The sequence below is a fragment of the Lissotriton vulgaris genome, chromosome 4_1 (assembly GCF_964263255.1).
Source record: "Lissotriton vulgaris chromosome 4_1, aLisVul1.2, whole genome shotgun sequence".
Taxonomy (NCBI): domain Eukaryota; kingdom Metazoa; phylum Chordata; class Amphibia; order Caudata; family Salamandridae; genus Lissotriton; species Lissotriton vulgaris.
Window position 1 is genome coordinate 495,002,269 of NC_141691.1, and position 14,517 is coordinate 495,016,785.

General features: G+C 44.0%; 1 protein-coding gene across 1 annotated transcript in view; it reads left to right on the forward strand.

Moving 5' to 3' along the window:
- Positions 1-568: 568 nt before the first annotated feature.
- RBM41 (RNA binding motif protein 41) overlaps positions 569-14,517 on the forward strand; it is a 163,055-nt gene continuing 149,106 nt past the window's right edge. The window contains exon 1 of the mRNA XM_086964649.1: positions 569-643. Within this exon, the coding sequence (XP_086820775.1) occupies positions 636-643 (8 nt within the window). The 5' untranslated portion in view covers positions 569-635. The remainder of the gene's footprint in view (positions 644-14,517) is intronic.

Genomic DNA, 14,517 nt, shown 5'->3' on the forward strand with positions numbered 1-14,517 from the left:
TGTTTGCTCACAATTGTCACTTTTACTTCATGTAACTTATCGTCTGATTTTGTAATTTATTCACTTGTAATTTTCTGTTCCAATTGTGAAGCACTCCGACGCCTTCGGGTAAAGTCCGCGCTACATAAAAACGCATAAATAAATAATAAAATAAGTCGTAAATCGTAGACCCCATGTGAGAAATAATGGCCTGCTGTAAAGAAAATCAACAGTAACATCGACCGCAATTCGTACAGAATTGTGCTCGGGCTGTATATTCAACCACAACTTAAAGTACAGTTAATAAGGAGTTATGATTTTCTAATAGTATTGCCTCCGATAGTACCAGATCGTGCGTAGACCTCGTCAGGGCTTCCTACAAAACATAAGTAGACTTACGATCCAGACGGAGGTGGTAGTATATCATAAATGCGCATGCGCTCTACGAACATAACGAGAGCACGCCAAACATGCCTCCTAATCATGGCCGCCAGCGAGGCGATTGTGCTCACCCAATATGGCTGATCATTAGCATATTTCATACGTGTGTGTTCTAGTGTTTCTTCCCATTATTTTCTGACCATGTGTATTCTAGTGTTTCTTCCCATTACTTCCGGGACGCTCATCGCCATCAATATCATAAAATTATTGTAAACATGCGGAGGTGAGAGATTAGGCGAACGGGGTGGCTGTGTTAAAAAATAGATTTCACGACCCCGTGTTTTTTTTTTAGTTCATATTTGACTCCACGTCTGTTGTATTCATCGTTCACGCAGCACAGTAGTTAGACAGCGATTTGGTCTGAGTTCTAATATCACCTACACGCCCTAAGTATAATGAAAAGGGCGAATTTTAGAGCAGAATGTGGTTTTACGACAGAAATGGATGGCTAAGCATGATTTTGAAAAATTCTAAGTGCCAACGACTTGATGATTTGTAGAACGGGCATTGTTTTGCATGTTGCGGGTTGCAAGAAATGACCGACGAACGAATGGGTATTAATCCCAGAGTTGCGACCTTTCCCTGAGGAAAAATAGAAAACTTTATATAAAAGCATCCATATTCATTTTTAACATGATTTTGATGTCTTCAGCTATCGATCATGGATCATTAAGGCATGTCTAGAACATATTTTAAAATGTCATTTAAATGTTATCTGCTTATATTTACTGCTTATGTACTGACAAGAGGAAATAATAGCAGCTTTATGTGATTTACCTCGTTTTGTACCGGCCAGGATATATACTGGTCATGCTGGTAAAAAAAAAATCCTGGTCTAACCCTAGTTACCGCATGCTTTAACGAACTGCTAGAGTAAGACAAGTGGAATTTGGTTTAAACGATGCATTGATGCTAACTAATGTGGCCAACTTTGCATGAAGTATCGTGTGCTTGAAACACTTTGTGCATGTGTCGATATAGAAGACTATTGTTACGGAGCAGGTGACTATAAGCCCTTTGCCCGAGCATTTTTGGTGTTCCATTCTAAATTTCCTTTACCTAATGTGGGCCATTTTTTTTCCTCCATATCTTTATTGAGTTTCATAAAACAGGCAATAAATCCAGGATAACCAGAGGGAATCAAAACAGAAATAAATAAAAAAGATCTTCATAACATATTCGAATCAGAAGTATGAGATTATATAGAAGAGATGAGGGTAAGGTAAAGAGTGCTCAGGTCATCACAGGTTTTTGGCATATCAGCGTATTCATATAGTTATCTGTTGAATCACATTTTTAGTAATACAAAGCAATACAGTAATACTTAGTAGTACTGTGATTAAGAGTCACATTCTTAATGTGCATATTATTTTTTATAGGTGTTCTTTCTATCATTGTTTAATACAAAAAAGTATGATCTGTACGCAGTTTTAATTATGACTTGTGTGCGCACCAGAATAAACTGTCATCATGCATTAACTTGAGCTCACAATTTATCGGTGATTGACTCTGTATTTACTTCACCAGTTTGGGTACGGTTAGGAGAAGTACAGCTGGGAGATACTTTTAGGTGACAGCTATTGTTGCAGATGGATATTGTATACCGTAATGTTTGTGGTTTTACAGCGGTTCAAAGTGTGAAGAGGTGGCATCTAGCAAGTACCTCATGTGTCTGTGTGATGTATGCCACAGGGAGTTTGGCAGCAAGACATTCCTCTAAGGAATGTGAAACATTACCACCACATTTAAAATGAGAGTGTATGAAGTTTTTCTAGTTATTGAGAATCAATTTGCATGCTAGGGTCAGCATTAGGTCTAGTAGTAGGCCATCAACTGTGAATTTTAGATGTGGATCTAGATAGCCAAGAATTATATATGAGAATTCTCGGGTAGGGGGAATTCCCAAGGCTTCCATTCTGAATTTAAATATATTGTTCCAGTACTCCTTAAGAATAGGGCGGTGGAAGAGCACTTGAGGTAAAATCACTCATGTATTCTACGATTCTAGCATTTCGGTTCTCGCATGAGTGTTTGCTTATGGAGTTTATGTGGTGTCCAGTATGTTCTATTGATAATCATGTACTTGGTCTGGGACATAGCAGGGGGGATTTTGTTTGTGAAAGAGGATCTATAGGTACGCTACCAATCGTATTTATTGTTGCTATGATTTGGTTCTGCTTCCCATTTTTGTACATTACGGATATGGGTCTTGCGGGGACTAGGGATTAGTATTTTATATATCTGGACACAATGTGCCTTGTTTTGACAAGGTCATTAATCAATGTAGTGAGTGTAGGTTAGTTCTTTAGCAATGGATGCTTAGAGATCTGGACTCTGTCTCAAGTATTTCAAAAGGTCCAACTTGTCGTGTCCAAATTGTGCCTGGAAAGTGGGTAAGGGTAGAGATAGGTTGTCCTCATTGCCATACATTTTAATTTTGGGGTTCAGCTATATGGACGCCAAATACTGGTATTAATATTAGAGTTGCTGAGTTAATTTTCTGACCAGTAGGAGATTCTTGAAATAGCTTTTTTGGTGTTGTGCATTATGTATTTAGAATGGGGCAAAGGAAAATTGTACATTGTCAAAAAAATACTAAAAAGTTTCCTCTTTGAGAGATTTCTCTAGTTTTGCCCAGAATGTTTGGTACTCTAATCCGTCAAGGAACCAGTTAGTGCCTTGTTTGAAGAGGTAGGCTGTTAGGTCATTCCTAAAATTTGGAAGACCTACTCCTCCTTTGTCTTTAGAGAGTTTGAGTTTCTTGAGTGAAATTCTCAGCTTCTTGTTCTGCCACAAAAATCTTTTAAACTCTTGTCAGGAAGTCTTCAGTTAAGGACAATGGCAGCATGCTAATTAGATAAATAAGTAAGGAGGTGATCATTATTTTAAGTGATTCAGCTATGCCCCTGCAAGACAGAAATTTAAGTGACCATCTGTCAAGTTGGTAATTCATCTTCTTGAGTAGTGTCCTTTCATTGTGGTGTCAGGTAGTGATGAGGTTGTTGGTGAATTCTATCCCTAAACACTTAATACATCGGTGCCAGCCCAGAGTACCCGTGATATCTTTGTTTCCATAGTTATTGAGGTATTTAACTTCTGACGTATCTTTATTGAGAGTGTATCCCGATACTTCTGAAAACTCCTGAATAGAGGTCATTAGGGCAGGTATGGATGTTTGGGTATTCTCAATGGTAACCAATATCTCATCTGCTTAAGCCGCTATTTTCACAATGGTTTTGCCAAATGGAACCCCAGCAATATCTTTGTTCTCAGTTAGGTGCCATAGGAATGGTTCCAATGCCAGTAGGAATGTAGGGGAAGGGTGACGGGACAGTCTTGCTGGTTCCTTGTTTCAGGGAAAATGTGGATCAGATAGCGATTCCTGCTCTGACTTTAGCAACTGGTTTGTGGTAGAGTGCAATGATCACGCAGATTAGGGATTTGTCAAATGTAAGTATTTTCAATCTACCTTATCAAAAGCATTTTCTTCCTCATGATTGTTGGCTACAGTCGGAGATTTTGTTGTTTTTGCCTTTTCCGAGCATACTTCACTTTTTCTTTTTATTCCCCGTAGCAGGCATCTGGGCTTTTTGTTTCTCCCAGACCCTTGTGAAAGTGTATCTATGCAAAGCATTTTTCATATATTGATATTTTGCTTATTATGCAGTACTTCACAGAAACATTTTATTCTCCTAGTTTTAATACTTTTAATACCGGTAGCCACAAGGTGGCAATGATCTTATTACTGCAGCTCCCATCAGAAAGTATATGTATGATGTAATGTAGATTTTTCTAGTATTCATGACGGAAAATCTTAATTTTTATTAAAGACACGGAGGCGAGTATTATGCTTTCTAATTTTGCATTTAATTGCACAGCAGCCAAGATAAGCAAAAAACTACAGTTCCCAGAGGGCCAGAGAACAAACTGGGCCATGGGAATGAGAAAAAACGAGAACAGAGTAACCAATCACAGAGGACCTATTAGATAAAACCCTAAACTGACTGCGCAGCTTCCTCTTTTCGCTGGCGAGCAGATCATGAATAGTCATTAAACAGAGGGAAAATGAATAAAATTAAGGATATAGCCAAAGTCCAGGAACATAAGTCTTGTATCAGAGGAATCCAAGGAAGAAGACCAAACAGTAGTCCAGGAGGAGGATCCAGGAGCGTCGGAGTTGGAGAACTTGGAGGTGAGGACCGTAGGAGCCGAAGGGAAGATCTCCTAAGATGAAGCCAGTGGCAGGGCTGGATTCGCTGTAGGGAGGGAGAACAAATGTTAGAAAAATTTGCGGCGGGATAATACTCGCCTCCGTGTCTTTAATAAAATTAAGATTTTCCGTCATGAATACTAGAAAAATCTACATTTTATGGCAAGACCGGAGGCTCCTATTATGCTTGTTTAAAGCATATTAACAACATCAGAAGCCACAGTATGAACAGGTTTGCAATAGAACATGCGAAATATACTGTCATTTGACCAATCTGCTGATCTCAGAATGTCCTCCAAACGAGAGCCAGACCAAAAGGCTGTAGAAGCCATGGCTCCCCTGGCCGAATGAGCCCCAAAAACGGAGACATCAATTCCGGCAAGAGACATGACCCAACGGACCCAACGGGCAAGGGTAGGAGAAGAGACAGGAAGATGGGGTTTGCGAAAGGAAATAAGGAGTTGAGAATGAGAGGGCGTTCTGAGATCAGCAGTTCGTTGTTCGTACACTTTTAAACATTGTCCCACACACAATTTGGGATGAGCTGGAAAATAAGGATAAAACGCTGAATCCAGATGAGTTTTAGTACGTCTGCGTATTTGAAATAGAACACCTGTAGGAGAGAATTGGCGAGCAGAAACATCTAGAGCCTTAACATCAGAAACTCTCTTAATGGAAATCAGACACAGTAACATGGTAAGTTTAGCAGATAGCATTTTGAGTGAAAGAACAGCATTGTCTGGCCAATTTGTAAACAATTTAAAAACCACAGTAACATCCCATAAAGAGGTATACTTAGCCAACGGTGGTTTCGCACAACAAACACCTTTCAGTAGACGACAGATCAGAGGGTGAGCACCAACCGGTTTACCATCAATTTGGGAATGGTAGAGAGAAATGGCTGAACGATAGAGGTTGATAGTGCGATAAGCCTTACCGGCACTGGCTTGCGAACCAAGGAAGTTAATGATGAAATTCAGAGAGGCTGAAACGGGATCGAGGTCCCTTTCCAAACACCAGCTTGTCCAAAGAGACCAGGCGGATTTGTATGCTTTGGATGTTCCAGGAGCCCAGGCCTGGCTGCTAAAGATCGAAGCCTCTTGTGAAATGAGGACGTCAGAAGTGGAAGGCCGGAAACTTTCCAGGCCGAGAGCTGCAGGGAGGAGTCGAGAATGAGACTGTGTTGTTCGCCCTGGGGATTGAGTAGAAGATCCCCGAAGGAGGGAAGAAGGACAGGGAAGTCCACTGCCATCTCGAGAAGAGTCGGAAACCACACCTGCGCTTGCCAGAAAGGGGCTACAAGAACCAGAGACGAAGACTGGCGGCGAACCTGAGAAAGAACCCTGTTGATCATCAGAAAAAGCGGGAAGGCATAATGCAGATGACAAGACCAATCCTGCAGGAAAGCGTCTGTCGCCAAGGCCAGAGGATCCGGGCGCCAACTGTAGAAACGGGGCAATTGGGAATTGAGCCGGGATGCAAAAAGATCGACAGAGAAAGGGCCCCAAAGATGAGAAAGGGAAAGGAAGACGGATGGACAGAGCTTCCAATCGCTGGAATCTCGAAGAAATCTCGAGTGCCAATCCGCCACGCTGTTGAGATCTCCAGGAAGATACTCTGCTGTAAAAGAAAGGTGATGGGCAAGACAGAATTCCCACAGACTCTTTGCCAAGTCCGCTAAGGGTTTGGATCTTGTTCCGCCGAGATGGTTGATGTAACGGACCGCAGAAACATTGTCCATACGAAGGAGGATAGAACAGTGAATCCTGTTTTTTGAAAGGCTTTTGATCGCAAAGGAACCTGCAAGCATCTCTAAACAGTTGATGTGCAACTTGGACTCCTCGGCGGACCATGACCCTCCAGTCGAGATTGGTCCACATCGGGCGCCCCAGCCCGACAGGCTTGCATCGGATTCTAAGACAAGATCTGGGGCAGTGGCGAAGATAGTGCGCCCGTTCCACGCATCTAAATGGTCTATCCACCATTGAAGCTCGGGGCGGGACTCGGCATCTAGTGCCACGAGATCTGAATAAGCGAGGCCTTGTCGAAGGTGTCGAATCTTTAGGCGCTGAAGAGCGCGATAATGGAGAGGGCCGGGGAAGATGGCCTGAATGGAGGAGGAGAGGAGACCGACAATCCTCGCTAGGGATCGGAGGGACAAAAGAGAGGACTGAAGAACGGACAGAATTTCCCCTTTGATCTTGGAAACTTTGGAGAGAGGAAGGCGAAGGGACGCTGCAGCAGAGTCCACCAGAAAACCCAAGAATTCCGTGTTCTGAGACGGAATTACAGATGACTTGTCCGTATTGATGAGAAATCCCAGATCCAAAAGAAGCGACTGTGTCAAGAGAAGGTCGGAGAGGAGAGACTGTTTGTCGGAATTCATGAGGAGGATATCGTCCAGGTAAATAATTAGTCTTATGCCAAGAGATCGAAGATAGGCGACCACTGGTTTTAAGAGTTTTGTGAAGCACCAGGGCGCGGATGATAAGCCAAAGGGAAGAGAGGTGAAACAGTAGTTGACACCTGCCCACTGGAACTGAAGAAACTTCCTTTGAGAGGGATGAATGGGAACCGTGAGGTAAGCATCCTGAAGATCCAAACGGACCATCCAGTCGTTTGGGCGAAGAGTGTCTCTCAGATGCAAAATGGTCTCCATTTTGAAATGGCGGTAAACCACAAACTGGTTGAACCACTTCAAGTTGATGACGGTGCAGAGCTTCTTGTTTTTCTTTTGAACAAGAAAAATGGAGCTTAGAAAGCCTGAGGAGTCGAAGGGAAAAATCTGAATTGCTCTTTTTTGGAGTAGAGCCTCGATTTCTGTTGAGATCTGAGATGCCATGAGCGTTGAAAAGACGAGAGGGGGGGGAAGAGTAGATTGAACGGGAGGGGAAATAAACTCGATTAGGTAGCCTTGCACCGTGTTTAAAACCCAAGGGTCTGAACTGAGAGTGCACCACTTTTGAAGGAACAGTTTTAAACGACCCCCCACAGGAGGGGAAGAAGAAAGGCTTACCTTGCTGGTTGGAGTTCTGACGATAGTTTCGTTGTTCTTTCCCTCTGAAGCCACGGCCACGTTGGGGGTAAAACTGAGGCTTGTAGTCCTGGTTGTTACTGGACGAACCTCTGGAGCCTTGGTTATAGGGACGGCCGGAAGAGCGGCCCCTGCCTCTGCCGGCCCGTCCAAAAACCCGAGGGGCGAAAACCTTTTTTACTGTTTGCTGGGCTTTGTCCAAAGAAGCAAAAGTAGAAACAAATCTACTGAGGTCACGAACCAAATTTTCGCCGAACAGGAGACCATTCGCCTTGGGCCCAGGATCCATGGGTGCCAGATTTGAGAGTTTGGGATCCAACTTGATTAGGAGACCCTTGCGACGTTCATGTGTAATTGCAGAATTCGCATTTCCCAATAGACAGAAGGCGCGTTGGGCCCACATGGTCACTTCCTCAGCAGAAAGGTCTGTACCATCCAAGCGGGAGGTTTCCGCTAAATCAAAAATACGGGCTAGAGGGCCCACAACGTCCAGCAACTTGTCCTGGCAAGGGGACCAGGCCTTGTCTATCCCTCTGCGGGGGTCCTTGCCAAACTTGGAAAAGAAGGTGAGGAGAGGTTGGTCAATCGAAGGAACCAAAGTGATTTTGTCGGGAAGAGCAGGCTTAGGGCATTCAGATTTGAGCCTGGCTCTTACCGGGGCCTCCAGAGGAAGGCGTAATCTGGAAGAGATGTATTCCCCAACATGGTTAGAAGGGAGCCATTCGGTAGAATTGGGATGACGAATAGTAGAAGGATCGAACATGGGAAAACCTTCGGAGTCAAAAACTGAGTCAAAAGAAAAGGAATCCAAATGAGACGATTTAGGAGTGGGGGTGGAAGGGTCAGTTGTGTCAAAAAGGTCAATTAATTGATCAGCGTCATCAAAATTAGCATCATCATCATCATCTGTGTCCAATATGGTGGAAATCACTAACTTTCTCCTGGGAGACTCTGCATGTTTGTCTTTTTGTTTGCGTTTGCCCTCGGAACCAACAAACCCCTCCTTAGTAGGAGGCCTGGGAGGAACAGAGTCCTCAGTCAAGAGCGAGGAAGACTCGCCAGTCACAGACGTTTTTTTTGAGACATGAGTTAATTGAGCAGAGTGGTCCACCTTTCTCTTTCTGCTTTCCCCCGCGGATTGGGCCAATACTTTGGACATGATGCTTAACATGGAGTTCTCCATATTCTTAGACATTCTTTTCATGGAAACTTCCACAGCAGTTTCAACTGAATTATTGATAAATTTACTCAAGTCCTTCTTGAATGACTGAGAGTCCTGAGCAGGCACCTCTTCAGAGGAACTATCGAGTTCCATTATCAGGTTGTGGCAGTAACAACAACAGAAACAGGCAGGAGGTAGGCGAGGGTTATTGAAAGAGCAGGGGCGTGTACTGGGGGCGGGCCGAGCAACAAGAGGCAGCCAGCTTCACACGCGGAAGCTGAGACCAAGCAGAAGCGTTGCGCTGAGGAGCCGGCGACAGGAAAGGCTTCCTGACGAGAGAGCAAGTCGGAAAAGACGCGCGAAGCAGCGTGCGTAAGGGAGCAACCAAGCGCTGACAAAGGGGGTGGGGGGGTGGAGGGGGGGGGGGGAGCGAGGGCAAAAAGCGCCGGAGCACAACAGAACACGCGAAGAGCGTGAAAGGCTTTGCGCGAGGTCGCGCTGTTTAAATATGTAGCAATAACATGAAAAAACGGGCATAAAAACCAGTAAACATTAATTACAACACTGTGAGCATAGATAAAGGCACTTATCTGACTGCGAGCAGCAAGAAAAGAGGAAGCTGCGCAGTCAGTTTAGGGTCTTATCTAATAGGTCCTCTGTGATTGGTTACTCTGTTCTCGTTTTTTCTCATTCCCATGGCCCAGTTTGTTCTCTGGCCCTCTGGGAACTGTAGTTTTTTGCTTATCTTGGCTGCTGTGCAATTAAATGCAAGATTAGAAAGCATAATAGGAGCCTCCGGTCTTGCCATAAAATTTATTTTGTTGAAGTAGCTTTGAAGATCAGAAAAGCGCATGGGCATGAAATTGAAGTTGACTATCTATTAAGTCTAGAACGTATATTTTGTATAAAGTTTTATTGTTTGTATCTATATTTTAATCTATGCTAGTAATTTATTTCTTGTACGATTATGGCTCGTTATTAGCCAAATAAAGCACTTTGAATAACATTGTATGAGACACAGTCTTTCCCCAAAATATTAACAGCAGCCTTTAACACTTGAAATACAATCATACACTCTCTCCAGTTCAGTATCCTGGGCAGCACTGTGATGCATATAGACTCTTTGCTAAGATTATGGAAGGGCTAGGAAAAGTGTCGGTTTATTTCACAAGTAGTTTCTTTTTTAGGTCTCTTCTAGACAGGGCATGCGCTGTCTCGACGAGACGTGTTGTGTTCTGTCTGTGTGCCCTCAGGCTGCCCATCTTCTACGATTGGTAAACTCCAGTGTTGCTCTTATTTTCTTCGATGCCATTCGTCATGGCATGCAGGCGTCATTCCCTCTTCTTGTGTTTGGCCCTCCCATATCACATGGATGAAGTACATGTCTCCTTACACTGCTCCCTGTTTGCGGGAGACAGTGGGGTGGTGGCAGCTATTTCTTTGTTATCAAGTGTGTTTTCTGGCCGTCACCCTTGTACACATACCACTAAAATGCATGTGTGTGCACATAAGCAAATGTATTTCTTAAAAAGTTGTTAAAACATGAACAGCATTTGTTTCACTATTTTTTTTGCACGATCCGCTGCGAAAAAAAGCCAATGATATTGGAGCACTTTAAGTGCGCACCAGTTACATTACACAATGACACATTCATTGTTATCACTGATCCTGCTTCAATTAAGGTTGTTTTTTCGGTTGTTGCTTGCTCATCTCCCCATCCCCTCTTGCTTCCTTGCTTGACCCGTTTCACCCCCACCCCCCAACCTCCCTCGTCGCTGGTTATTTTTAGGTCTCACCTAGGCAGCATATGAACATGCTGTTCCTAGAATATGGGCTTTAAGCACCACCCATCTATTCAATTGGCTCCTCTCACTGTCTTTTGTAAATGCAGAATTTTGATTTGTGAATAGGTTTAGTAGTCCCTCTTTTTGGACTTTTGTATCCTCTCATGAGGACTGCCCCTGTTACATGTACTTTTACACTTCACATTATTTTTTAAATTTCAAGAGCACTCTTTTTTTTTGGTTGGCCTGCCTCTGCTCATGTTAAGTGTTTCGTTTTGTGTACTTCCTGCATGAAACCTTCGTGGCTGCTTCATTTTTCAGCTTGGCCTGTCACTTAATCTCTTCATCTCTGTGCACCGTTCCCCACACCACCTCACCCCTCGCACAACCGTGCATGCCTGTCCCACCACCCCTCTGAGGTTGCTGCTTGTTCCTGCTCGTGTTGGTGCTTCTTCAGCTTCTGCATTGTGCTGTCCTGCTTATAAGGCAGCAAGACCCCTTGCATCTGTTGCTCCTGAGCACCACAGCCATCCCCTAACCACTTATGGAGACCGCTACAAATCTCAGCGACAGCATTGCTGCCTCAGCCTCTGAGACAAAGTCTTCACTGCTGCCCCCAGAAGGCATTTAAAGAGCGAGTGCTTTTGAAGACTGGGTACTTCATTTGTTTTATTATTTAAGGGAGCATATATGCCACAGACAATACATAAGGTGCATTGACATCTTCACTTGATCAATCAGCCACCTAGCAACCCCTTTCAAGCCTGACCCGGCAGACCGTAAACATCCAAACGAACATGTCCCACTGTTGCTTGTGGCCTTGTGCAAGTCACAACAGCACTGAAAACTATACAGAAACCCAACCTGTGTCTGCCCCACATAACCCCACCACTTGGGAGCGAGGAGGGACTAAGTATTAGCGGTGTCTCAACACAGGAATCGCAATTACCTAGGTGAACACACCGCCATCCATCGAGGTTGACACCCTTACATGCCACCCAATCCAACTCAACCGAGTAGACCACCCACGCAACAGGGCATGAAAAAGAACTCAGAGTTTCTGATGTGTGTTCTGTTTTCTTTGGGCATACTTTTTTGCACTATGTAGATTTATGTTTATCTAGTTGTGGTAGCTCCCTGAATAAAAGGTGGTCCCTGAGTTGTGCAACACGCAATACCTCTTTATGTCGCATCTGTCTACAGTGTCATGTCTTCTCTCGCCTCAGAAATAGTTGTGTGTAATCTCCTCTGAGTTTCGTGCACGTCCTTCAGCTGCATGGGTTCCATCCTGCTGCCCTTGCAGTGGTTGCTTATCATCATCAGAGTCATCGCCAGAGTCTGGCTTAACGGTTACATTGTGCAGTCCCCTTCTCATGACAATGTTGTGCGGGATGGCACATGTTGCTATGATCTTACAGCATCTGTGTGGCTTGTAAAGGAGTGCTCCACCGGACTTGTGCATGATGCGTAAACAGGACTTCAGTATGCCAAATGTGCTCTCAATGAGTGAGTGTGTTTCCCTATGTTCCCTGTTGTAACATCCCTCACTTGGTGTTCTTGAGGTCACGTAAGGTGTGAGGATCCTGGGTCTTAATACATAGCTGCTGTCACCTGAGGGTATGAAGGGGAAACCGTTAGGTCACATCACACATACACTTGTAGCCAGTGCATTCGTTGTTTCTGTGGAAACCATACCTAGCAGGAAGTGATCCCCTAACTCGCCCTGTGCTAGCAGTGTGTGAATTCCACTGTGGTGGAATATGAAGGTGTTGTCTCTTGTTCATTTTATTTTTCTTTTGTGACCCTAAACCATCAATTTTCCATTATTATGGTACCTTTTTTCAATCTTCTCCTTAGTAGACTTGGTTGGATCTAGTCCCAATCCCCCACAGTTTCCTATTACCCCATTTGCAAGCTTGAGCCATAAAGGTTACTCTAACGCCATGTGCATTACGTACCTTAGTTGCTCTAGCTGGAAGGACAGCCAGTAGGAGACTGCCATATCCTGTGGAGGTTGGACATTTTAAGTCTGGGCCTTCTACCTTGCCACAAAAGATTTACATAATTTGGAAATCATGACAATCCTCATTTATAGTCCCCTCATGCAACTTCCAGCTGTCAATTCTTTCATAATGTGCAGTGGGATTTGTATTGATTACTTTTTGGTGGTCATTTACGTCAACACCATCTCTGTCTTTGTGGCACATACATGGTATGCTGATGAAATGTGCATACAGTGAGGCTGGTTTATAGGCGTGTTCTCAATTCCCTCAATATTAACAACATATGATTTAGATCTTTGTATAATCTGCATCCTGACTTCCTTGTCCGGCACATCATTGCCATATGTACAAACCGGTTCCTTTAGTCAGACAAACAAATTGTCCAGAATTTCACCCTCCTGCTGAAGAATTTGACACATGACAGACAATTAATAATCAGAGCATTTTAGGCTGATATCTATGGCATAATCACCCTCCCCCCCTTGCATGGGAAAATAGAAAATACTGTATATCTCCTCCTCCTCATACAGGAACACTAGTGATCTTATCTCTCCACTGACATCCTTCCTCATAGCTTTGCAGTATATATTTCATCAACCCGATCATGCCATCATTTGAGGGGCTGCATTTCACAAGGCAACGCTGCCTATCACAGAGCAAATTACAATGGTATATCTTTCCAGGCTGCCACCCTGACACATCAGCGTGTATCTCCTTCCAGCATCACAGGCATGTATGTGTATATAGTTTGGACGTAGTTACATTATTTCAGTCACACAAGTGTCAAAGATGCATTCTGTGTGACCCACTTTTAGGGCATTCCAGTAAGGTGTGGGGAGACAACACTAACATTCAGGCATATTTACAATTTTCAGTTATAGGTTGTCACAGTCCCTCTTTAAGTCTACAGCACCATTTTGGTAATGTGGAGAGGGGCAGCACACCCATCTATCTCTGGTGCACAGAACCATCACACTTAGGGTCCTATTATGATGTAAGTCTGAAAGCCTCTGACCACAGATCCAAGTCTTTCCGACTTACACTGTTTGTTTCAAATTCAGCAGCCTTATTACTATGAAGGCTGTCTGATTTGAAACCGGCCAGTCGGACAGACTGGCTTCCTGTGGGCTCAAGAAGCCCATCAGCATGTTGGAAGCCGTTCATTATTCCCTATGTATGTTGTTTATGCCGTGGGGATTATGATCTTGGTTTCCGACACGCTTTTCATGCTGGACTTTCCGACATTAAAAGTCTGTCAGAAAGTGACTTTGGGGTCCGCTAGCAGGGTCCACCTGCCATAGTGGCCTCCGGTTGGAGGCCTAGGGGGTCGCCTATTGTTCCCTCCTGTTAATCCTTGCACTGAGTGCCAGGCACAGTCAGGTACCTGCCATGTGGTGCAGGGATTAACAAAAACACCCTTTTCTCTATGGGAGCTTGTGCTATGGCCGGTTTATGGCTGCAGCACACGCTCCCATAGAGAAATGGGAGTGTGAGACCGCACCATGTGCGGTCGCATCCTAGTAATGTGATCGAGACTGCCAAACAAAGTTCAGTCGGTCCTGATTCTGCAATGGTGTCGGGCGGACGCAAGTCCACCCGTCATCGTAATGAAGGCCATAATGTTTAAAATGGCAGACTCTAAAATTTTACCTTGTAACTAAATTATGATGGGCAATAAAAAACAGTTTCCTGGTAGAACAGTGCATTTGTTGTCATTCAAATGAAGAGCCCTCCATATGCAGGGATGAAGTCTTCCAATTGGCCCAGGCTGTCAAAGTTGACACACCAAGCAGCATGAAAAGATAAAACATCAAGACACAAGAAGGAACATTAGAGATACCTATGCACATTCATTCATAAAGTGATTCAAAAAAGGGAGGGATGGTATTTAGAACAGGAGAGCT